Source organism: Leptinotarsa decemlineata, unplaced genomic scaffold (assembly GCF_025532065.1).
Source record: "Leptinotarsa decemlineata unplaced genomic scaffold, Ldec_3_MD MMD2_tig00000035_RagTag_RagTag, whole genome shotgun sequence".
Classification (NCBI taxonomy): Eukaryota; Metazoa; Arthropoda; class Insecta; order Coleoptera; family Chrysomelidae; genus Leptinotarsa; species Leptinotarsa decemlineata.
In genome coordinates, this window is record NW_027412540.1 from 18,986,466 (window position 1) to 19,014,044 (window position 27,579).

Below are 27,579 nucleotides of genomic sequence, written 5' to 3' on the forward strand. Positions count from 1 at the left end.
ATGTAGCTCTTCGTTTGGGGGTCTCCCAAAGTGTTATCAGTCGATTGTGGCGGCGTTTCCGTGAAACTGGCAGTCCAGCCGAACAACATCCGAGGACGCGCTACAACTGCAGTTCAAAACCGATTTTTGGTCTTAACCGCAAGAAGACAACCGACAATCACAGCACCTGAGTTGGGTAACGTGTTGCAGCAGACGCACCAGGTAACCATTGATCGTGATACTGTCAGAAATCGACTGCATGAAGCAGATCTCCACAACAGAAAGCCACTTAGATGTCCACCTTTGTCGAGAGGCAATCGCGGTAGAAGATTAGAGTGGTGTCAAGAACATCAAAACTGGGATGCGAATGATTGGGCCACAGTTTTGTTTACAGACGAATCCAGATTTGGATTTCATCCAGATTCTCGTCAAGTAAGACTGTGGAGAGGACCTGGAAATAATGAACGTTTGAGACACGTCCAGGAAGTCCACACATACAGAGGTGGTACAGTAATGCTATAGGGCGGAATCATGATCGGCGGCAGAACCGATCTCATTTTTCCAAATCGCTCCCTCACAGCTCGACAGTACCTCGACACCATTCTTCTACCTATCGTCCGTCCGTTTGCTGGTGCTGTTGGTGACAACTTCCACCTAATGCACGATAATGCTCGTCCACATGTCGCGCGTCTAGTGACTGACTGGCTCACCAACGAAGGAGTTGATGTATTGCCATGGCCAGCACAATCACCGGACCTGAATCCCATCGAGCATGTGTGGGACATGCTTCAACGAAGAATTACTCCGCATATGGGGAACATTCACACAACGTTTCAATTGAGAGAGCTTTCAATCGCTCAATGGGCAAATGTACCTCAACAAGACATTGACAATCTCATTTTGTCGATGCACGATAGATGTAGGGCCGTAATAAACCAGCGTGGAGGCCATACTTTGTACTGATTCCAATTTTTTTTGTATTATGATTTTTTTTCGGGGTGCCAAAGAAGAGCCATATTTTTTTTAGTTTTGCTTATATGCGCACTCAGTATTTTTGACCATTTAATAAATTTTGTTGTAAGTTACATTCGTTTAATAATCACCCGTCAACTTTTTTTTTCCTAAAGCGATCTAAAAAAAAATTATTGCCATTTTTAAAAATATCCCTAGACTTTTCCGATGTGTGTATTTATTTATTTAGTTATGTAGTTTACTGTATAAGTTTGAAAATGTCCTTATAGGACGAAACTGCAGTAACTAACGTTAGTTACAAATAAAAGTGGTAAAAAATATGAAAAGTTTCAATTCTTCTTTCTTCATAATGATTATATGTTCTATGCGTTGTTATCAAAATGGAGTGTACTTTTGATGTTTTTCAACTGGCGTGAATGATTAATGCCCTTTTATTTTTAACATAATAGGGATCTAATTCATGCTGATATCAACTGGAAATGAAATTGTTGCCTGAGAAAAACATTAAGAATCATAAAAACTACGAGAATGTCTCAGTGACTTCACTTGTGGCTTGATAACAGCAATAAAAGGAGATGACACGGGCAGGATTGGTGAAAACATGGATATGGATTATAGGTTAAGAAATTATGAAAAAATTTCTTACGTGAATGGCCACATGAATTTCAAGGAATACTAACTATAATAACTGAAAATCATAGATCGATAGTGGAAGAATGAGAAAAACTGATTTTATTCCTCTTTTCAATCGTTCGGTTACTTTTTCAAAATATATCAGTAGTCTCCTAATATACTTTAGTCTCAAAAGCGTTGGTGTCCATCTTCAAAAATTTCATACTCATGACGAAAACGCTTAGCAACGCTTACCTAAGTTTTTTGAAAAAAGATCCAGACATGAAAGATCCAGGTGTGAGGGTATTGAAGGTATCAAATATTAGGTTGTTTCAAAAGTTCCGTCCGTTGTGATGGCATATGTTTTTGTAGCTCCATATCTCAAATTTAATTTTTCCTCTTTTCAGCTTACAACCATATGATGCCGTTTAGTGATGTTTGACAAATTATTCTCTACGAATTCAAATTGAACCAAAGCGCTGCCGAAATAGCCCGAAAAATCAACCATTGCATTTGGCATTGATAGTGTTAATGAACGCACTGTTCGACATTGGTTAGCGAGATTTCGTTCTCATCTTGAAGATGAGCCACAAAGTGGTCGACCTACAGTTATTCAGGACGAGGTGGAAAGTGACCCATGAAAAACGGCGTGTGCGGAAGAATTGGGCATCAGCTCTTATGCAGTCTTTGATGGTTTGAAACGTAATGGAAAGGTCAAAAAGTCCAGAAAGTGGTTGCACATTATTTGAACGATCGAGGTCTCTTCCTCTTTGCTTTTGCGCGATAATTTTTTGAATCGGATCGTCACGTATGAAAAAAAATAAATCCTCTACGATAGCAAGACAATGGTTGGACATCGATGAGCCAGCCAATATTTTAAACAAAAACAGTATTGTTTTTTTAAATCTACCTGTTTTACCAGATTCAGTCATTTATCCAATAAGTTTTGTCATTATTTTCAATATTTTGTTAGTACCAGAGTCAAATAGCCGACAGCGTTCTAACCACGAAATTGTACTGAACTTGTGATTATGGAATAAATAAATAAAGAACATTCATTTGTTTTCTTGGTGTCTCTGCCAATCCTAAAACAAAAGAATGTCGAATGTCGCCTGCTTAGTTTTGCCTACGGCAAAGCGGCTCGCCTACCTGCTTTGTATCGTTCTTTTATAGTAACAAAATGTCGCCTGCTTGATTAACCTTTCGTTTTTCTTTTGTTCTTCCCACATGTCATCAAGTTTCTTGGATAATTAATTATCATATTCATAAATTGTGCAACAGTCACGTTAATTTCAACAACGCCAAATTAGTGTGATTCTTCGTTGAAGAGATGTAGCCTAGTTCGAGGATGAATATTGTATACTGGGTGATAAAGAGGATACCCGCGTACCCTCAGTTTATGTCTTTGAATATTTGATTTCTTTCAAAAGGATAGCATTTCTGGCAAAAAGATCAAAGAATTGAATCGATGTATACGAGGAAGTAAGGTTATCCGAGGTGATCCGTGTTATCATCTTTTTAGGTTCAGATGTGTAAAGAGTAGAAACTCATTTCCTCTAAGTAACTCCTCATCGGTTTCATTCCATACCGAGACACTTGATAAAACTAGCAGAAATATATTTCATCTTCGATGCTACTCGAACTCACCGTTGTTTCTGATACATCTCGGCAGCGGGTAGGAGTGTGATGATGGCTGGCAATGCATTCCCCTCAAAGTGCAGGCCTCTTTGGATCATCAGAATTATTGCCGTTTCTAGTAGGACCTGTTTCCAATTTTTCCCATCTGACGGTTGAGGTTTCTCTCAAGAGGGAACTAGGCAAGAGAGACTGCAAAAGGGAACTAGGCAGGACAAACTGAATAAATATATATCTGTCTGTCTGTCTGTCTGTTTTTCCGTTAATCAGCTATAGCATTCAACAACAAATCGATGAGGTAGTCGATTTCGCGTTGCTAAAAACAAACCGGCCTTTCGCAAACCACAATTTGGCGAATTTTGCGTCATGACTTGGGCCTATTCAATCTTTGTTTGGCAAATCCTAAAGCGATGCTAACGACATGTTCTGGTCTGATGAAGCTGCTTGCAGCACTCTCTTTTGCAAAGGAGTCAGCAGCCTCATTGTCTTTCAGGCGAGTATGGCCAAGAATCCAGATCAGAGACCATCTGTAGAGTCTTCCTATCGAGGAGATTCGTTTTTGGCAATTTGCTAACAATTCAGACGTCTCCCGATAGGAGCCAAGAGCTTCCAATGCCGCTTGACTGTCCGAGAATATTTTTATTGACTTGTGTATGAGGTTGAATTCTTCCACAGCTTGATATTCCTGTGTTTTTGATCCATCTGTCAATCAAAAACTGTCTGCTCATAATATTTCTTTCTTCCGGAGGATCAAGTTTTCTCTACTCGGGAACAGTACATTATAAGGCAGTTCATAGTTGACAATTAGAGGCATAAAGGCAGAGATCATTTCCAGAATGCTGTGACTTCCAGTGTCATCCAACAGTCTGTTAGTATGTTGCACGCTGCATTGAATTGATTTGTACAATTGGCAATATGCAGAAGTCTATATGCAGTCCATTTAGCCTCTCTCTCTCCAGAAAAATGTGGAGAGGAGATAGATTTAGAAGGATCTCCATGGACGGTGTGGTACTGATGGCACCACTGATGGCCAAACAAGCCTGTCTCTGTAAGCCAGAGAGCTTTGCATGGGATGTTTTCTGTGATCATTGGTGTGATAATCATCACATAAATCCATTGGATTTGTTTGGGACTTAAACCCCAAGTTTTATCACAAATCTTTCGACATGTCCATAGGAACAGTCTGGCATTGTGAATGAATCCCAAGTGACTGTTCCAAGTGAGTTTTTTATCAAGGCCAATGCAATATATTTCACCTCCGTTTCAAATGGAAAGACCTCACAAATGAGGAAAAGTGCCGTTAGATCGTCCAATTTTATCCTTCTGGTGAAGGATATTGCCACAGTTTTGCTGGGGTTGACGGATGTTTGCCCTCTCAGGCACCAACTTTGAACAACGTCCATCGTGCTTTGGATGATATTACAAGCTACCCTTTCCGACGTGGACCTTACCAAGATGACAAGGTTATCTGCATAAGCTTGCAGATCTACTTTTCTTCTATCGAGGGCATCAAGCAGACTATCCAACAGGAGCAACCAAACAAAGGAATATATTACCACACCTTGAGGGCAGCCTCTGGTTACCCTGTTACCTGTTACCCTGTTACCCTTTGAAGAGTCGTACTGTAGTTTCAGTTCTGTTTACCAGCATGGCATAGTTATGGTCGATTCTATACCTTCCCTAGCTCCTTCAATATAAAGCAATACAGCAACCACAATCTCCTTGTTGTCAAGGGATTGGGAAATTTTCTCTACACGGTTGTTCAATGTTACATCTGGCGGTTTGAATAGCATACTGGTTTTTATTCAGGGGGGATGCATATAATGCCACCCTTCTGATGTGTCCGTCTAGTATCCTCACAAGTCATTGTGATTGGTCGTACCGATTAAGGTGTGGGTCTTTCCAACCCACTTCAGGTATATATACCACCTTTGCTGCCAACCAACTGGGTGGTATATAATTCCACGCCAGACTAGCTCTATACAATTTTATGAGAATAGTTGAAATTATTTCCAGTCCGTTTTGAAGAAGAGCTGGAAATATACCATTCTCTCCAGGAGATTGGGAGGGCTGAAACGATTTGATAGCCCATTCAGCTGCCGATTCTGTGATAACCTTCATGAACACCTCCCAATCGTTCTTTTCTGACGAATGGGTACGTGAACCAACAAAATTGTCGAATTTGGGACGATACCAATCCACATGAGATCCAATAGCGTCCAATGCATTCCGAAGAAGTCACTGTTTTGTGTGGATTTTGGATTGGCGGTGCCATCGGTCCATATTTCTTGGCCAGACCATCACTGTCAACGGCGAGCACTATAGGTCCATGATTAACAACTTCTTTTGACCTGAATTACATGATCTGCACACCAACGACATGAGATTTTAACAGGACTGCGCTAAGTGCCACACAGCTCATACCACGTTGGATATTCTGCACGAGCAATTTGAGGGCATAGTCATCTCACGTGGAGGTGGCCACCGAGATAGTGCAATCTGACTCAGTCAGAATTTTTCTTGTTGGGGCTTTCTTGAGTTTAATAGAAAACAAAAATATAGGTGATTCGATATCTTTTGTGCGGCGTGCATTTTCTCTTGGCTTCTCGAGGTTAGTTCAACTCAAACTAATGTTGAAGCAAAAGCTTGGAAGATTTCAACTCACATCTCGAAAATCGATGAGTTGATCACTTTCTTTAGAAATACACATTTCTGTTCGCACCCTGTATCATCGAATATATCAGTGACATGATTTCATAACGCACCGTGTAAAATGCAACCGATCGAAGATAACAAAGACATACGACAGTGCGAGCGAGCGGTCACCATTTAGGCATATTCGTTGCCGAAACTCGACAATGATATCTCAAGCCTCAGGTAGGTTGTCCATATCAGGATCGAGGAGTGGTAAGAGCGTAGGTAGAGGGCCTTAAGGCGCTGGGCCTCGGCGGACCGGGGCCGAAGTGCGGGTGGATGCGAAGAACGTGTTAAGCCCACTAACAAAACAGCTCTGATTCATACACGGCACCGCAAACTTGGGCGTCAGAGGCGGAGATTATGGGCATTTTGGAAATCTGGAAATCTTTCGAATGGCATTCGAGTGTGTAGTTGAGGCGCCAGCGGTATGTACCTACCATTATTTCTCCATGAAGTGGAGTGTCCGGTGGTATAGTTCAAGTAAACGATATAGTGCACCCTACCCACCCTATATATATATATATATATATATATATATATATATATATATATATATATATATATATATCACCTGATCCGTTTGCTTTTTCCTTGTTTGATCGTATCATATGGAGAAATAGAAAGGACGACTGCAAGTTTTCGCAACAATTCAGAAAACACGTTTAGTTGGTTTATGAGAGGGACAAATTTTTCCTCAAAACCATTGCAAAATCTTCAACTCTCAAAGCGGGGCTATCATTTATCAAACTTTTTAAACGGAAAACCACTGCAGCTGTTGGGGCTATCATTTATCAAACTTTTTAAACGGAAAACCACTGCAGCTGTGCTTTTGAAAATCGGTCTACTCGTTTAGAAGGAATTGAGCTTTGAAATGCCAATAATATGTTATTCAAAATATGCGAAAGTCAGATAGATTCCAACCAAAAACGCATCTTGGAGCGAGTATCGCAAGTATCGTGTTTTTGCTAACTAGAAGATACAGTATGTCTTGTGAATTGTAATGATGTGTTAATAAGCCATCAATTTATCAGTTTTGAAGTGATCAATTCCATGCAGAATTCAAGTTTTATTTCAAGAATAATGAATGTGGAAATCGAGTCAACGAAATTTTTGACTAACGGCATCCTGACAAATATTTATTTGGAAAAGTTGTTTGTGAATTTGCGGCAAAATATCGCGAAATTGGGTTGGTCCAAAATCTGGTACTTGAAGCTATAGATATGGCATTGGTACAAATTGCAATAAAGTATTAGACGAGTCATTGAGGAATTTTTTTCGGATGGTCTCATAAATAGCTACAATTTTTATTTTCAATTTTTTTTCATTATGTTATATGAAATATTTTGAAGCCGGGACATAATTATTCATATTGTTAGAACAATATGTATGACGTAAGATCTTTCATTATTAGCTTCCTATCTTTAAATTCAAATAAAACAAAGAGTGTCTGAAATATCATCGACATTTTTTATTTGCTCGAAAGATCTATTGATGCTACTGATCTATGACTCAAGCGCATAAATCAGGATGAATTCAATCGATGACATGAGTTATGTTGGCTTTGGGGATCGCTGTGATTTGTGGCTTAGTTGTGTACACCTGCGACTTAAGGAAATCCCACAAGAAAAAGACTAACAGGGTCCAATCGCACGATCTTGGTGGCCAGTCCATATCACCACCAGCACGTGAGATGACCAAATCGCATGTGCAGAATATCCAATGTGGTATGAGCTGTGTGGCAGATAGCGCCGTCTTGTTGAAACCACATATCGTTGGTGTCCAGATCATCCAATTCAGGGTGAAAGAAGTTGGTTCATCGACATATAGTGATCGCTATTGATAGTGATGGCCTGGCCAACTTTGTTCTCAAAGAAATATGGACCGATGATGACGCCAGCCCAAAATCCACACCAAACGGTGACTTTTTCGGGATGCTTTGGAGGCTCTTGGATCTCGTGTAGATTGGTAACGTCCCAAATTCGACAATTTTATTTGTTTACGTACCCATTCATCCAGAAATGGACGTCATAGCCAAAATAATTTTTCGATTGAAATTAGAATCAGTTATCAACTGCTCCAGAGCCCATTCAACGTACACAAGTCATTGTTTATGGTCATTTACCTTCAGTTCCTGGATCAGTTGAACTTTATACGGGTGTAGGCCCAAGTCACGATGCAAAACTCATCAAGTTGTGGTTTGCGAAAGGCCGACTTAAAATGGTACACCCATTTTGATAAAACGTTTTTATTACTTGCACGTGTTGTTGAATGCTACATTCAGAATCATATATAACAATGACAATCTCCAAGGTAGTTCACTTCGATGTTGCACTACTAGGATGTCGAGTCAAGAATCGAACCAACTGCAAGTAATCAATTCTTTTGGGGAAATGAACATATCCACTATTCAATTACTCTGCTGAGCTTCGAATCTTTGGGAAAAGGAATTAACCCAACAACCAGGACAATTCCGCTGACCTAGAAGTCAGATAGTTAGATTTTATACTTTAAGTATATTACGTATTTCCATAATTTCTTGTTTTTGTAACAATGACTCCTGGTCAGTGGCAGAAATAAGTAGGTTGGGGGAACTACAACCACCCAAAAGCCTTTGCAAAACATGCCACCGTGGACCAGCCTACCCACGCTAAGGTGTAAGGAATCTTGCCGACAGCTGAATGGCCGCAGGGTGATATGCGGGCATGAACGATCACCTTGGGGAACTGGGCGAAACATCCTTGTTATCAGCCTATCTCTGGTAATGTAGGGCTCTGCGAGAGGTGACTAACTGTTCCCTTGCTACTCGTGGGAACACACATGAATGAAACAACACAAACAACAAAAACCAATCCCGAGGCTGGAAAGGAGTCCTCACCTCAATCTAAGGCGGTGGCTGGGGATGAACAGAAATGTCCAATGAGACTGGACATAGCAGATCGCCTCCAACAGCAAGGACACTTCCTGCGGTGGGCGCCAAGAGCTTCGCCTCGAATAAAGGCAAGGAACCGGCTGCACCTGCAGGAAAGCTCCCTCACTTGTTCACCTCCACGGAGGGAACCCCATGAAGGTTGAAGAAGCCGTGCAATGACAGTAATATCGCTGCACCTTCTGAAACTTTCGCGGAGGCCACCGTGAGACACCTCAAGCAGGTTCTCCTGCCAATATGAAGGAGATGTATCCTAGTGACTTGACCTAGGAGGACAACTTCTCGGGAGGGTGAGTACCCTCCCTACTTCGCAGATACCAGATACTTGCACGTGTTGTTGCACTACACCAACTGCAAACAATCAATTCGTTTGGGGAAATCAATGTATCTGTTACGGTAAGTGTACACTCTTGGGAAGTGTACACTTTTATCGTAAAATGTGAACATTTCCCAAAAAGTTAGGTATGTTTGAACTGAATATTATGTATAACTACATTTCCCGGCAAATGTGTACTCTTGCCTTCACGTTTTGGTAAATGTATACTCTAACCTTCATGTTTTATGAAAAGTTGGAATACAAATAAATTAAAAATGTTGTTGCAGTAAAAAAATATTTTTTTGAATAAATATAATATAGAAGGCTTCAATAACAAACATTATTTTAATTTAAAAATGTAAATGACAAACGAAACAAACTTTTCTTTGCATATTATATGATTTATCGTAGGTTATTCGTCCTAGTTTTTCAGGACCAATACAATGGGAATCAAACAAATAATAATAATAACTTACTTTTCTTTATTATAACAGATGAATTTTATAAAACTAAATGAAAAAAGTTTTATTTATTTGAGCAAGAATTGCTATTGTGGCACTTGGAATTACATAATATTCCAGCATTTTTACAACTGCATTCTTTTGAGGAACATGTTCCTTAACAGATGCATCTTTTAAAACCTTGTCCACCAGTAAGGGACTGCATTCCTATAATTTCTCTTACCGATTTCCCAACATCTTGAGGAATATCTTCGTATGATATAAACTTTTGTTCGCAAATGGCGAATTCATACCTAGAATAAGATTGCTTTGAAACTCCCTGTTTAGTTCCTAATTCATATATTTTTTTTTCGTCATCTCTAGACAAAACAACGCAAACCAAATTTTTTGGATCCGTTTTACCACGATCAACGTCTGGATACTTGATGAAAATCCATATCAAACAACTAATCAATACAGTTTATTTGTATGATTTTCATTATAAAGGTTTTACAAAAACTGCGACACGTGTTTTGCTATACAATAGCTTCTTCAAGCGAAAACCTTGAAACGTAAACGCTTGAAGAAGCTATTGTATAGCGAAACACGTGTCGCGGTTTTTGTAAAACCCTTATAGTGAAAATCATACAAATAAACTGTACTGATTAGTTATTTAAAACAGAATTTAACTCAAAACTTCCATCTTAATCTTCAATTTGGTTCTAGTAATTGCTCTAACTCTTCTTCTGTTTCCAGCTGTTCAACAGATTCCATAGGTAAATTTGATGTTTTCAAACCCAATTTCATTCTTGTTCCGAATAAAACTTTATACCCTCATGAAAAGCTCTATTTTTCATCAGTTGAACATATTTTAAACCTTCTTACCCACTTGGTCACACTACTTGCACTGGCAATTTCGTATTTTGTATGCTCACATCTACCAAAACGACAGGGTCATTGTGAATTCAATTTACATTTCCCTTATTTGAAATTGTAAATGTTAGTTGAATGCACATTACCCAAACGAGGAGGCAAATGTGCACATTTACCTGAAAATGTGTACATTTGCCGCAATATCTACTTTTACCGTAACATATCCACTGTTCAACTACGCCGCTGAGCCTTGAATTTTTGGGAGAAGGAATTATTCCAACACCCAGGACAATTCCGCTGATCTAGAAGTCAGACAGTTAGATTTTACACTTTGAGGTATATTTCGTATTTCCATAATTTTTTATTTTTGTAACAATGAAACTTTGTTTTTAAGAACAAATTTGGTACCACCGATAATTAATTCATGTCAGTTTTCACAACATGCGCGTATGTCATTTCTTCATTCAGCTGTTCATCCCATTCAATATTAGTTCCAACTTCCCACGCACCGATTTCCCCATTCTCTTATCGTTTTTCAATTTTTATCCATCCCAGATTTCATTGGCAATGACTGAACTCGCACAAGCACCTTTCTGAGATTTCAATTAGAGATATACCTTACGATTTTAATTAATCTTTTAAAATCTCGCCTCTTCCATGTATCAATAAATAGTCAACGCGAGAATCTCTGATCTAAATGCATAATTTAAGTTGGCTATTCTCAATTGAAATTATCGAATGTATTAGTTGAGCATTCATATTTATTGAGATTTGATGATGCCGTAACCGTTCGAGCTGGAGTCAATTGAGGATGAATTTCGAAGATAAGTAGTGAGTACATATCCGTTGTGTTTCATTTCCATGTAATATTTACGTGATGATCGAATTGATAGAGTTCTTGGGAGTTTTCATAATTTTATTGTTGTCTATGTATTGAGTATATTCTGGACAGTTTTACAGTGAATGAGTAACATTATTTGATGGAATCTGCCAAAATTGATGAAAATCCATATGTAACTTTAAATAATGAGGATACGAATAAATTTGAACATAAAAAAAGTTTTCATTGCTTTAATTAAATTTTTCACTTTTTAACGTCTTTGATTATTAATAACAAAATGGAAAATATATATTGTTTTTAATTTTTCCAATGGTAATCTTTTTTGAAGGCTTTCAAGAAAATCTCCAAGAAGTGAACAAAATTTAAGGTGTTTAGTTTGAAAATTATCAGGGTTTTTATGTAAATTCAAAACTTGTGAAAATTAGTTAATTAACTAAAGTATATCTTGAATATTACTGGAGTTTTTTCCCAACACCAAATCGTTATTTTTACACCTCGACACATGTTTCGATCACCAAGTGATCATCTTCAAGAGGAAGAGGAAGAGAAGTTTTATCTTCCTCTTGAAGATGATCACTTGGCGATCGAAACACGTGTCGAGGTGTAAAAATAACGATTTGGTGTTGGGAAAAAACTCCAGTAATATTCATTACTACACCAAAGGTTCCAAACAGTATATCACAAGTAAAGTATATCTAATAAAAGTGCTATCTTCGCCTCTGAATCAAAATTATTAATATTGGTGATAGAGTTCCGGAGGGTAGGACTCTTTATTAGGAAATTTTCTCCTCTTCGATGATCATTTTTCAAATTTTGGGTATCTTTAATATTTTCCGAGATATTTGCAAAAACTAACCCCCCTTTTTTTAATAAACTGCTTACAACTTTTGTAGTTTTTTCGAGCTCCTCCTGAAATTTTTCAAAAAGTTCCTAGAGATCATTCCAATTCGAATGAGCCCTGGATCATAATTTTCGGTGCCCTAGGACAGAAGTTCCAAAAAAAGGATCTTGTGACCCAGACTAATCCGTCCATGGTGATTTAGCAAAATAATCTGAATAAATGAGAACCAATCACCAATTTGACAGATGTAGTTCCAACAAGATGGCCGTTATCAATTGTCATAGTTCGGAAGTCCCTGTTGGAAGACCCTTTTTAAGAACATCGCATCGATGATGCGGTTTCTTAAGTCCTCTACATCGCGAACAGAAGTACGATAAACCAAATGTTGTAAATTGCCCCAAATAGAGAAATCGAGAGGATTGAGATCCGGGGATCGAGCGGCCCAGTTCTGTGATCCTCCTCGACCTATCCACTGATTTGCATATATTTCAGTTGAATGCTGACGTGCTACTTGACTAAAATGGGCGGGAGCCCCATCATGCATAAAAAACATATCTCTTCTGACGCCCAAAGGGACTTCCTCCAGCAGTACTGGATGCACTCATCTTTAAAATTGAACGTATGCCTCACCATTTAATCGAGGAGGTAGAAAATGAGGCCCAATTAAATCATTCCCAATATCTCCGAGCCACACGTTGAGAGAAAAGTGTTCTTGATGGTTAGTTTCGACAATAGCGTGAGGGTTTTCATCAGCCCATATGTGGTAATTATGAACATTAATAATCTTGTCCCGAGAAAAACTACATTCGTCTGTGAATTCTATCGTTTTCAGAAAGTCACAATTTCTTCTAATCATTTCCAGCATCCAATTGCAAAATTCATGATGGTTCGGAAAGTCTCGCGGTAACAGTGCCTGTACTCGTTGCAGATAGTAAGGGTATAAGAGTTGTTCCTTTTAAATTCGAAATACCGTCATATGATCCATTTAGCTGGAAAGCAATCGTTCTAGTACTGGTAGTAGGTTGTTCTTCAATCAAATTAAGTACTGCTTCCTCAAGCTGTGGTGTTCGTTCTTCTCGATGGCGACCACAATCCTGCGTTCTTTTATCGAATGAACCATATTCTCGGGATCGTTGATGCAGTCGAGCAAATATTCTATGTGAAGGATGCTGCCGTTGAGGATACATTTCAGCATATCTTCTAGAAGCTTCTACCATTCCCCTGCGACAGACCGTAAACGTAATGCGTATCAGCCATTTCCTCATTTGTGTATGCCATTTTATTAACAAGTGAATTATTAAAGTAAGAAATTAAGAACAGAACAACAACACACAATTAGTATTAATTCAATTTCGAAAATGCACAAACTGACAGCGTCATACCAATTTCATTGTCACTATCGCTAATAGTGACCTACTAGATAGATTAGTTTCGTATTTTCGCATTTATGACGATGTATCTCTGTAGTTGTTCCTAAAATAATTTTTTGCTGCGAATTGGTTTATTTTGGGCGAAAAACCCAAGAGACATTTTTTGTTTATAATGAAACAGGCTATCGCAAATACATTTTTAAATGGTAAACAAATAATAAGACAAAAGGTTACATTGGAAATAAATTTTAGGAGTTGCGTTTTCTACCCCTTACAACCATGGTGTAAACCAAATAAATTTCTGACTAAGTGTCTTTTCGGTAGTACAAAACGTCAAGTTGATTTCAATATTGTAACTTTCTTAGTGCTTGTGAAAAAAATTGTTATACAAATTTTATGTACCCCCTTTTAGGGGCTGTATCTTAACCAGGGATGCTCCAATGAAATTTCTTTATATGAAAGATCCTATCTTTTTTTCGATGAGGAATCACCTCCCTAAATGTTAAACACTTATTTAGTTACACCCTATATTGGTTGCAATATTGACTCCCCAGAATATTAGTGATGTATGATATATATTCTATAGGTACTGCTATTATGAACATACAGACAAAACTTTTTGCTCGATCCCATAGATCATCAAAAGGTTGCATTGTATAATAATTTCAATCTCATTCGCAACATTGTTAGTGACTAAATACCATGGGAGCTTTATAATAAGGTTAATTACAAAGTCGTGTCACTCAGTCAAAGATACAGATTTCGATGTATTTTGATAATTATAAAACTCGTTTGGTATCTGATCTCCTTCAACGGTAGGAGACATGAAATGATGAAAAAATCATGTATTTCATGTATTTCATAATCCATGATCGTGAACCAAATATATATTCAGAAGAGTTTCGTATATGGGTTTTTAGTAGCTATCTATCGCCTTCCTATATTATATAAGAGAATAAATCTTTTGAAATGAAATTTCGAGAACATTCATTACTCCCAAAGTATCTAGACCGTAGGTTCTGGTAAATGCCTACCGGAAAACGACTAATTCCCCGGCTAATACCATGCTGGACATTGAATTATAACAGACAGACATTTATGCAGAGGTTAGTCTTGCAGATGTTTCTCGTTCATCCAGCAGCAGGACAATCCTGAAATCAGAAGAATGGAATCATATACAGACCAGTTCTAAGATTTTATCTCTCATCAGTGAAAGAAATATTTGACCTAAACAGCAGTTTGTTTAGGTCGGATCTTTCAACGGCTCCGCTGCATGTACGAAACATTCATCTGAGAGATACTAAGACCTCTATCCCAATTAGAATTTAATAAACCATCTTTTTACTGAAAAAAAAAAAATGTAGCACACACTTTTTTTATGAAATTCCCTTCAAATCGTATCTTTAATATTTTGGCCATCTTTTTTTGCAATCTTAATGTTTTATGAATTCGTAAGTTTTTTATTCATCAACGTAACATAAAATATTACGTTATACGAGTAATTATATTTTTAATTTCAATACATAGCCCAAAATTGTGTTTATTGATTGAAAAAAATTGAATTCGAGTTTTTTCGTTTTTTGCATTTTATGAGAAAGTTTACAGTAACGTATTTTTTTTCACACGATCAGAAAGTAGCGATTTCAGCGAACAAAGAGCCGACCGACTTTTTAAAAAAACAGATATTTTGATACGTGAATTTTCGATTGAAAATTAGGGTGCTTTTTCGATATTAAATGAAAATAAGGTGGAAAAATAAATACTTCAAATCCAAAAAATAGAGTGTTCTAGGTACATAAAAAGGTAAGTTTTCATCTAACTTATTTTTCAATATTTATAGTATCTATTGGTCGGTGAAAATACGTGTAGAAAGGGAGAGGAGTTCAACTCGCGGCCCGAAAATATATTTCAACCAATTGAATAAACCTAAATAAAAAAGGAAAGAAAAAAATAATTTTTGGTGGAGAATTCAATAAAGCATAATGAGCTGGTAACATAGTTTTATCACAATTTTTCTTTGAATTATAATTCTATCCATGATAATAATTAAACAATTTTCACAAATATTTTTAGACGCGTTTCGCTAACATCGTAGTTTACCCGATAATACGAAGCTATGGTAGCTCCTCGGTAGTTTTTGCAAAAATAGAGAAAATACATTCTCTTCTGGCTGTTAACATATTAAATTTCCGTAGCCATTTCGACTTTAATAATTTCCAATGAAAATCTTCACGAAACCTGCTGTCTGTTTGAAAACTTCACTTTTCACCTTCCGAAATTCCAATCACAACCTTTCATGAAACTATAAAATACAAACCTAGCCAATATTTTTATTTGAACGTAATTCAACTTCATAATGAACAATCTTGACAACACCGCTAAAGGCTTGAATTCTCCTTACAGTTTTTGTACTGATAACCAATTCAAGAAACAGAAAATTCAAGGAATAATAACTAGTGGTGATTAAATAAATCTATCTATCATGCCCTAAAGAAAATAACGCCGGCAGCCACTGGCTGTGGATGTTCACGGCCGTTCTAGACGTGGCGAGAATAATGCTACCGGCTTCGATGGAACTTCAGCGAATATTCTACCATCTTCGAAGCCCTTCGATTGTCATCTACAGGGCTATTCAAATTCGTTTCTGTACATGGGGATCTCGTAAACGATGAAGTATGAAGTTATGAAGTGAACGTCTACGATCCAAAAACTACAACAAAAAATACAGGTCCGTATTTAAAAATTCAAAGATGGGGGTGGCCCAAGTCAGATGATACCCTGTATAAAATATTCATGGATATATTCTGAGAGCCCACATCAAGTGCCAATAGCAAAATGTGGACAGATTTTCAATATGTCTGCGAATAAAGAAGATATAGGCAAAAAAATTATTTTTGTTTGTTTTTCCTGTATATTTCCTGAAACCAAAAGAGCTATATTCGATTTCTTTACATCATTGAATAGGTCTCTAAAATACGCAACTTTGCCATGATTTAACCGACACTCTATCTCTCATCGTTTAGGAGATCCCCATGTAGAGAAACGAATTTGAATAGCCCTGTATAAACGCTACCTACGAACCTATCGATATAGTTGAGTTGAAGTGGCAGTGCGGTACGCGGAAGGATCTAATATGGCGATAGACATTTGAATAATAGTTGTAGTTTCAGTTGAAGTGTTTTGTTGTACAAAAGTGAAATTAACTCAAGTTTGATTATCGTTCAGTGTAGTCAATTATTGTCAAACCCACGGGGAAAACGTAAAATTTGGTGTTGGAAGTGGAATAATTGACTGAGAATTTTCTGTTTCACGGTGAAAACAGGGAGTGTCGATTACGACGAGATGAACAAGGTTGAGAAAATGTTTGAGGTTTTGCAAGCAAGTCTAGGGGAGAATGAAAAACGCAGAAAGAGACAGAGAGGACGATCGTAAATTATTGTTGAATATTCAGGAGAATCAGGAAAAATACAGTCAGATGTACCTGCATTTATTGGAAGATTTGAAATTCTCCCAAGTGAGTGAAGGGGAGTAACAAGAATTGATTCAGGAATAATATAAAAAAATATTTCAGGAAACAAAGGAGGGGTTGGAAAAAGTAGTCGATGAGAAACTTGAGGAAGTCGAAAGGGAATTTGAAAAGAAGCTTGAAGAAGTCGACAAAAAGCTGGAAGAGGTTTTCCGGAATTCCAGAAAGAATTACCGGAGCCGAAGAGGATTGCTGTGGAGAAGTGCAAATCGGAAACAACATCTCTCCCTTCTAGCAGTAGTTTCATTAAAACTCCGGCCCTCGATGACAAATCTTCATGGTCTATTCATCGCGGACAATTTGACGTCTCTGCGGGAAATAATGGGTGGAAAAAAGAGGAGAAAGCAACAGCTCTTATGCTGGCACTACGAGGAAAGGCCTCCAAAATTCAGCTTTGAGAGTCAGGTAAGGTAGTGACCACCTTCAACAAGTCTAGCAAGCTCAACTGAAGGTGATAATTCAAGGTCCATCCGAAAGTCTGCAGGAGTTTGGGGCTGAAGTCAAAAAATTGGTAAGACTCGCCCACTCAGAAGCACCTGATGACTTCACCCACTGGATGAGTTTCCATAGTTCCATCGACGGGGTTCGTGACACAGAGTTGCAGAAGCTGCGGAGGATGGCGTGTCATAAAAAATTGAATGAAGCCATCATTTATGCTCTAGAATTTGAAGCTACCAAAAATGATTCGCGACTACAGCGAAAAGTTTTAGTGAGAGCCATCACCGAAAAGGAAGATGAAGAAACAAATCGACTCATGGTAGGTCTAGAGGACCTTCTAAAGAAATATTTGATGAATAGAACTGTACCCAAGGCAAGAGGGCAGCCTAAATACTATAACTGCGGCAGAGAAGGACATTTAAGGCGGGACTGTCGATAACGTTCAGCATCCGACGAAAGAAGAGACTGGAGAATCACCAGGTCTGGCTTATTTTAATTCCAACTGCTTAAGGAAAAAAATTGTGTTGCAAACTAGAATAGGATCAAGTAGTAATAGGAGAAGCAGTGTTTATTTTTCTGTTCCACACTCCGTTCAGTGATCGACTTTTTGAACTATCTACCAACATTCGACTGCTGTGATCTCTATATTCCAATCCACAGGTCAGGTCAGTCGGTAGCCAAGCGGTTCGGCGTGGGTGCTTTGTTCACTCACTCGAATTGACTGCCGTGTTGGTCGGTGGTTCAAGCCCTAGTCTGAACGATCGATCTTCACTTGCTACCGCCCAACCCGTGTTAGGAATCACACATTAAAAGGTAAGACCTCGTTAATCCTTAGCTCGCACAAGTTTCGACTTCTGAGAGTTGTCGTTCGTAGGGGTGCGACAGCTGGTTAACGGAAAAACAGATTTTCAAACAGCGGTGTTGCTGAACTCAATTTCATTTTTACCAAAATATGTAAATGCCCAAACACACAGTTCAAATATTTCACTCCATTTGAATAATTACATTATACCTACCAGAAAAGAGACTGCGTGACAGTATAAGTTTTAGCCATCAAGTTTTTTCGAATCAATTCATTTAAACAGGTCAGAGGGACATTCCTGAGATCAATCAGTATCCTATTCATTAGCCAAGAAACGTTATACCAAAAAGTACCCTGGAAGGGGCTTATTTTGTGGATGGGTGGAGTTGATTTGTAACGAACATTGATATTGTGCATATCCGCTCAGAATCAGAAGATGAAGTGTATGTTTTTCATCGAGGAGTATTTTGAAACTAAGAGCTTGTAGCACCTTCGTTCAGTCATATCAAGCCAGAACATGCATTTTGAATACTCTGAAGTTTGAGCTTATCTTATTTTGATGAACACAGACATATAATGAATCTGCAAAGTTAAAGTAAGAGGGAAATAGAATAGTTTTGTTTTTTATTCAATAAATCTTCTCTAGAATATAACAGTTCCATAGAAGTGTCAGCTCTTTTCGTGATCAGTGAAACATGTGAAGAAAATCTAAGACGGTCATCAAGACAATTCCTAAATACATTGAATAAAAAAATCAAATTTTATGAAAATAATGTTTTTCCAATATTACAAACTTTTCAGCTCAGCCTACAGCTGCGTACGTTGGCGTAGCTGTAAACAGTTGCGTGATATGTTTTCAATGCAAATTGTTAAATGTAGATGAGGGTTTCCCCCAGTGATGTATTCAGTGACGTATTATTATAAATAATTATTTTGAGTTCGATCTTTCAACTATCTCTCAACAAGCTGACAGGCTGAGAGAGAAACCAAAGAAGTCAGCATATCCAGCAGCAGACTATGATTTTTTTGATCAAAATCTTCGTAATAGTCGAATGACACTAGGCTAATCAGTGAATTATTTTCAGTTGGGTGTCATCTACAACTTTCAAGAGGGCTGTGGTATAACTATAGCCACTTCGAAATTCGGACTAGAAATGTGTTTAGGTCTTCGTCAGGAGTATTGTTCATTGAAACTGTTTGAAGAAATTGCTATTGTTGATAATTTTATTGAGTAATATTATTTGTGGGTGATGAGGGTAATATTTTTCCCGATTTCGAACTTGAGAAAAAATTGTCGACAAATACCTTGGATGATTGTATCGCATATTGAGTTCTAAGTTATGTGTTTCAGAATTTGTCAAACATTCTTGCATATGTGTGAAGTGCCCTCATTCATTCAAGCTTTTATTTCTCTTCTATTTCTTACATTGACGAAAATAGAATAGATATTTGATAGCGAACAACTTGATTACAGATATGAAAATTCCACTTGATACAATCAAATATGATATGACGTTAAACTCCGAAGGTTATCAAATATTTTTGAGCCTGGCAAGTGAAAGTACTCTTGTGGTCATCATAGGCGTAGCTATACGCATCAGGACACCGTGATTTGAAGAAATTGGGGTAATCCACAGGCCAAGTGGAACTTCTGCAAGATTCTGGTGTACCGAATGCACCTCGGCAACAGTACTGGTCGGTGTTGAATGCTAAACAAGCTGATTTGCAACCAACGACTCCATGTTCTGTGTTCAGTTTCAACTCATTTGGACACTCGTCATTGAGATGGCGGAAACATGCGGATCTTTTACAACTGTACTGACTTCCATCTCCATTCCCTCCAATCGGTTCGATCTGAAATGAATTCGACATCAATAAATTGATGGATATAGCCGTTACTACGTGGTAGGAAATCATAATGAAAAGGGAAGTGAAACTTTCTATGTTTTTTACCACTTTTATTTGTAACTCACGTTACTGCAGAATATCGTCCTGTACGGACATTTTCATTGTATGAGTTTGAAAATGTCCGTACAGGACGAATCTGCAGTAACGTGAGTTACAAATAAAAGTGATAAAAAACATAGAGAGTTGCATTTCTCTTTTCTTGATTATTTCGAAATCAGTTGATTGTAATGAAAAAATTATATTTTTTGTTGGGTAATTCCGTGAGTTACACACTATCGACCGTTCATTCATGCATCATGATATACTGCAAAATCGTATCAAACCTATTTTAGGGAGTGCGTTGGATAGACTAATTAATATTATAAAGTAGGTGGTGTTATAAGTGTTTTCATCGTTGTTAGCCACTGAGGCATTCCTAACACCTATGATTGATGAAATTAGCAATTCCAAATGGAATTTCAACCGATCTTATCTTTCCGTAAAATGGGGTATTTCCTCATTATGACAGGCTGGTTTTGTGTACGTATACGTTCCAGTATGTGAGAAATGATTTTGTAAACAGACTTCATTTTTATCGGCTGTACCGATTTCTAAAAGTAAATCACTTTTGGATGGTGCCTCTCTTGAAGACAATTAATTCTACACCATTGTTTTTTCTATTGCGACGTACAGAAATAATGTTCTTGAATATGCTTTATCGAAGAAAAGGAAATTTTTTTCGTGCACACTCTTATATAGGGTGCCAATTTGAAAACTTCTCACCTTTAATACCTTCCTTCCAGTAAACATTATGAGGAATCGAATAGACAGGTCAATTTTATTGTCAAGGGGGACAATTTCAAAGACTATTTGTAGCCCTCGTGGTTCAACCCCCTAGGAGGGGTAGATGTTACCCTTAGAATTTCAAATGGGAAGGGGGGGTCAAGTGGCACATCATTTTGATTGATTTTCAATTCTGCTTCCAATGGTACCCTGACTTATTATTTTTTTATGAACATTTTCCGAAAAATAACATTCTGAACTAACAGAAGTGATTATTAGTACGCCTATACTGAGGTGCATGGTTTGACCAGAACTGGTAAGAATATTAGGTGGTACCATTCCAATTCTTCATTGGGGGTAACATTAGCCATTAGCTCCAATGAATTTACATCAAAAAGTAGTTTAATAGTAAACCGTAGATGGTGGTAGAGTTTGGTGTTTCTGCGATGAGAATTTTTAATCCTATGTGCTAGTATTGTGCATACTGTTTAGTGATTACTTCAATAAGTGTATAAAAGTGTAAAAATGGTTTGCAGTCTTCAAGACAGAACTGAAATGATTGTAATTTATGGAGAAGTTGGAAAGTGCGCACGAAGGACGGCATATCTTTTTAAGGAAATACATTCAAATTGTAATGTGAGTCACTGCTCTATTTGGTGAATACGATAGGATACGATACTGGTTCAGTGACAAATGAAAAAAAATAACCCTAGAAAACTAAATGAAGCAGCTCAAGTTGAAGTTTTGGGAACATTTGGTGCGAAACCCTTGAGATTTTTACGATCAGTATCAGAAGAGACAGGAATGTCACGCGAGACTATAAGAAAAGCATTGAAAATGCATGAATTTCATTCTCATAAAATGCAGATTCTTCAAGAGAATCACGAGGATGATTAAAGAAGATAGAGTCTCGTGAATTCATGTCTCATCGAGTCAATACCATCCCTAATCTTCTGTTAAACATCTGTTTCAGCGATGAATATTAATTTTTTCTGAATGGCAATGTTAACAGATAAAATTGTCCCTATGGGAATGACAAAAACCCATATATTTTTCGAGAAGGACATACACAATACAAGAATTTAATGTTTGGGCTGGTATTCTTGAAAATGCCACTATTGGTCCATTATTTCTGGAAGAAAACTTGACGGGCAATCTGTACCTCTTATAACTCACAAGCTAGAAACTCAAATGGATGCAGAAGGTGATGAACTTTTGCAGATGGATCTGTTACATTTCCAGCAGGACGGTGCTCCACTTCATTATTTTCTTCCCGTCCGACAGTGGTTAAACGAGATATTTCCGGATAGATGGATTGGCAAAAGGGGAGCATTCGAATGGCCTCCGAGATCACCGGATTCAATACCCTTAGATTTTTTCTTTGGGGGCATCTTAAATCCGTTGATATTGAAGAACTTGAAAGACGAATTACAGCAGCATGCCAATTTCTAGTAAAGTTTTCCGTAATTTTAGAGGGGAGTTCAAAAACATAATTTATTATTGTTTAGAGTGAAATGGACGACATTTCGAACAGTTTATAAGATAAGCGTAAGTAGATGTTTATGTTTGAAATGTTTTTCTCGCAAATTTCATTTTATTTTGTAAAAGGACAATAACCAATAGATAAAAAGTCCCACGCGTAATACATTACTTCCTGTCAGTCAAGGTTGGAACGGTGTTACCTACTCTTTTAACCATTTTCTTTGAAAGGAGTCTATACAATGATGCATCTCAAAACAGGCAAAGTCTAAATACATGTGTAAGTTCAGAACGCTATTTTTCGGAATCTGTTCATCAAAAAATAAAACGTCAGTGTATCATTGGAAGCAGAATTGAACGCCAATTAGAATTATGTGCCACTTATGTACCCCTTCTTGGGGTTTGAGCCAAGAGGACCCCTTGATCATAAAATTGACCTGTTTTTTCGATTCCTGATATTATTAATCAGAAGGAAGATATTAAAGGTGGGAAGTTTTCAAATTGATACCCTGTATGTGCCACGCAACTTTAATTTTCGAATTGGGATGAACAATATGACCTGTTGATAGGTATCGGCAAGAAAATTTAGGCACATTTCTCCCGATATAGTATGTGTTTGTTTCCCTTAGATAAATAATGAAATTATTCAATCCTTATTAGATCTGTCCTGCACTTTCCTGCACTGTCTTTTCGAAACGATTTCTTTTGAAGAAATAAAAAATATTCATTGTCATACTCATTGTAGTAACTACTGGTTTATCAAATCCTATTCTATAGCAAAAACGACTTCTTACTTCGTTTTCAGGATCACTCTGGTCTCTCTCAAAAGTCATCATGATCATTTCAAGTTAGATAATTATGATTATGTTTTGTTTTGATCACTTTTCCATCTCTAAGGTATAAGCCAAAAATCCAGCTCATTTCTAATCGAAACAGGTTATGCATCATGAATGATTTGTTTGTGGGTTTTGGATACATCTATTTATAGAGCTACTTCTCAAAGGACAATCGCAGATGAAGCTTGGTATGCAACAGACTGCTTTGAGGACCCTCTTTTATCCTCGATGAACCAGATTTGAGTTTTGTGTCGATCTCATGGATGCCGTCATTGTAAGGGAAGACAGCCAAGCTCACATTGAAAAAAAAATAATATGAATTTATAGAAAACCGAACAAAAAAACGTTCTCGAAATCTTACCAGTTGAAAAGTACATCAATGCAATCGTTTTCAAATATCTCCTATTCAAGAATTATAATCTACTTTCATATGAGGAAATGAAGTCCTAACAGTCTTTCTACTTACGGCAGCTGCGATGTTGAATCCATCCACTAATGATATGTCATAATAATCCTGTTCTCCATATCCCTTCAATGTTATTTCTACCAAAGAAGCAGGTGGAGCTCCTCCATTGCCACCACATTCAAGTCTATCGCCACAATCGCCAGTTAAACAGTGCTTAGTATTCACGTCACACCAAGTTCTTGCCCAAAAGCGACCCGCCCAATCGTCTGGAGAATAAACTGAGATCTGAAAATCAGATGTCATTGTGAAAATATTAACTTGAGATGCCTGAAAAATAAAAAAATAGGTCGCCCTCATTTGCTAACTAACATTTGGAGGCTTCCACCTCTTTGTGTTTCAAATAATCAAGCTTCAACCTGGCCTGACCTAGAGATGGCGGTAGTTGTTTGAAAAATATCACTTTACTGGAAAGTACACAAACTTTAAAGACTTCAAGTTTGAAGACGCTGTGTTGTTTAGTATTTGTTTGGTTTTTGGTGAATTTGTGAAAATGGAGAAAATTGGTCATCGTTACGTGGTACAATACTTTCATTTGGAAGGCCTTAGCCGAACCAATATAAAAGCTGTACTGGATTCTACTCTGGGTGAATCTGCACCTTCGCTGATAACAATGAAATATTGGGTAGCAGAGTTTAAACACGACCGTAAGAGCTACCAAGACCAGCATCGTAGTGGTCGACCAAATGAGGTGACGAATCCAGAAAGCTGTGTTCAATATTGGTGCCGCGTTTGCTCACACTTGAACAAAAACAGGATGCTTTCAATTGAGTGTTTAGCAAAGTTTCGCAGCAACAAAGCAGAATTCTTGCATCGTTTCATAACCATGGATGGTTATGACAAAAGAACAATCAAAACAGTGGCCTCAAAAGGGAGAACTAGCTTCAAAGAAGGCGAAGACCGTTTCATTAGCAGGCAAGGTCATGAAATCGGTTTTTTTGGATGAGCATTGACTATCCTAAAAAAGGTAAAACTATCGAAGGCAAGTATTATGCATCCACATCTGACTAAGAAAAATGTGTTGTTTCAAGACAATGCCCCAGCTCACAAATCCATTATCGGAATGACCAAAATTAACGAATTCAAGTCTGAATTGCTAGCTCATGCACCCTATTCGTCAGATTTAGCATCCTCGGATTATTTTTTATTCCCAAACTTGAAGAAATGGCTCACTGGTCAAAGATTTTCCAACGATGAAAAAGTGCTGTTGGTAGTTAATGGCTATTTTGAGGAGCAAGACAGTTCTCATTATAAAAACGGTATCGAACTTCTTGAACATCGCTGGGAAAAGTTAATAGAGCTGCAAGGGAATTATGTTGAAAAATACTTGTCACAATAGTCTGAAAATGTGGTGATGACACATTCATAACATTTCTGTTCTCTATAATCAAAATCATAATGATCTCAATCTTTTTTACACCGATATAAAATTTCGTATTTCAATTTTCATTTTTTCGAACTATATAAGGTAAAACTACCCGAAATAAGCCAACATAGCCTCATTATTTCACTTTTATTTTCTACTTTTGAGATACATATTCAATATTCATTCAGAAGACGTAAAATGATTAAGAAATTCTAATCAAATCTTGAATTAGGATATTTATCCAGAAGTGATTTTCGAAAAAATGAATGTCCCTTTCGTTTTTTCATTTCAGGATTATCACTTGAATTGTTATAAACAAAACAGTTTTCTCACCGTAGCTCCTGCTTCTAGTATAAATCCACCATTGGCCAAGGCTGGCTTTAAGGCATTTCCTTGACAACCAACCCAGATAGCACCTATTTCTCTATTCGTAATCTGGAACTCTACTGCCAAAACAGTCGTTAATAAAATACAAAGTGTCACTAGTTTCAGCATTGTCAAATTATTCTCAAATTCACACAGATTTGTCACGATCAATTATTTTGCACTCTACTTAAATATTGAATCTTATCTCATATTCCCTCATTGAAAATATAAAAGGGATCACGATAATTTCTAATGTATGGTTTACCTACATGCGTTTTTGACGTGGATAATCTTCATTACATATATGAGTTTTCTGAAATTATCTTGTTGCAATGTTATCTTTCCATCCCAATAATGTTGTTGCAATTTTATCTGTCCATCACTGATGATTGATAAATACATTGGCGTGCAGTATATTTTCTAACTTGAAGAAAGAAACTTGGATCGGCTGACTAAATAAAAAGAATTTAATTTTTCTCGTAAATATCTCCCAACAAATATCTGAAAATATCTAAAGGGGGATCTTGTGATAACTCTAACACATCTTTGCGAAGAGTTCATTTTAAAATTAATGGCTTTCTTTCTTCGTTTGGAAGTTTCCTACAATTTTTGTAAAAAAAGAAAACCGCAAAATAAAAAGCCAAGAACTTTCTCTGCTAAATTCTATTTATTGTTTGAAGTGAATGATAGAAATGACTTCATTTCATTATTATTCTTCGCTCTGTACCTAAATATTTCTGAATGCGTTGAGCAGTTTAGGCGTGAAAAAGTAAAAAATGTAAATACATACATAAAATTCATCCTTCCTCGCAAACTTCACGCATTTATAGTATAATAGGCTGTTGAGAAATGAGACAGACTACAGCAGTATATTTATATATATATATATATATATATATATATATATATATATATATATATATATATATATATATATATATATATATATATATATATATTAGTGCCATAGGCGTACTGCATTCAAATTATTTACTCTCAACGAAAAATTGAATAAATGAATTCATACGACGAAAATACAATATTGATTCTTGAAAAATATCATTCATAACAAACAAAATAACAAATCTACTATGACAAATGTTGAAATATGTCCAGTAGTAACCAAGACATTCTCCAACAAATTGGTATTTAGTTGAAGGGGATTGAAAAAACATTGTTTTTTTGAAAGCGGTATAAATAGATAGTCCTTTGAATTATACTGTCAACAGACACATCGCACCCATCAATAAGACCGATTTGTCTTTTTAGCGGGGTTATTCGTGATATTCTTCAGTTTACTTCGAGAGCGCGTTGAATGAACAGCTATACAACATGGAAGCTAGTTGTTCGGAAATCGTGAAGCGTCAAATAAAAATAAGAAGGAAGTAGTGCAAAAATGCGAGAGTATGACCGGTGTCAATAGATCAACAATTTTCAGAATTCTCAAGAAACTCGAGGAAAACAACAACTTTTTCGAGCCGAAAGTATCCACTGGTAGAAAGTGTTTGGTTATCGATGAAGAAGTGAAGAATTCTATTAGGAGAACAGTACACTCTTTTTACATAAAAAACGAAATACCTACATTAAATGAAGTTTTGTCAGTTATTCGTGAAGACAGTTTTTTCCTGATATAAGAAGAACTCGATTATGGAAGATATTACATGAGCTGAATTTCACTTTTGGAAAGCAAGATAAAAAGAGCATGTTATTAGAAAAATCAGAGATTGTAGAATGGAGAAGAAATTATTTAAAAGAAATAAAAGCCATCGCACTAGGGATATCTATTTTTTATTTGGGTCAATGAGGGTCATATAGTCTCGAAGGTTTGGCAAGATCAGAACATCAAAAGTGGAAGACAAGCCTTTACGGAAGGTTGGTCCACTGGTTTGAAAATTCCAGTCGGAAAAGGTCGTCGTCTTATCATCACTTACATAGGCAGCAGTAAAGGATTCGTGAAAGATGGATTGATGGTGTTATCATCAGATATTACTGAGTGGTTACAAATGAAAGCTATTCCTTTTGAATCGACCATGTTAATAGCGGAGCTCCCCAACTTGGCTAAACGTCATAAGTCAAAATTTGTCAGATATGTCACCGATGAGATGGCTTAGACTAAAGGAATGTCGGTTCT

At 37.1% G+C, this 27,579-nt stretch overlaps 2 protein-coding genes across 2 annotated transcripts in view; both read right to left on the reverse strand.

Moving 5' to 3' along the window:
* The window catches only part of LOC111510462 (prostaglandin reductase 1), a 503,388-nt gene that overhangs the window by 237,098 nt on the left and 238,711 nt on the right, over nucleotides 1-27,579 (reverse strand). The gene's annotated exons all lie outside the window — the stretch shown is intronic.
* Nucleotides 19,660-25,722, reverse strand: LOC111506217 (uncharacterized). The gene is made up of 3 exons (XM_023161231.2): nucleotides 25,416-25,722; nucleotides 23,720-23,944; nucleotides 19,660-20,122 (listed from the first exon to the last, which is right to left on the reverse strand). The coding sequence occupies exons 1-3, from the start codon at nucleotides 25,575-25,577 to the stop codon at nucleotides 19,784-19,786; spliced, it is 726 nt and encodes a 241-aa protein (XP_023016999.2). The 5' UTR covers nucleotides 25,578-25,722; the 3' UTR covers nucleotides 19,660-19,783.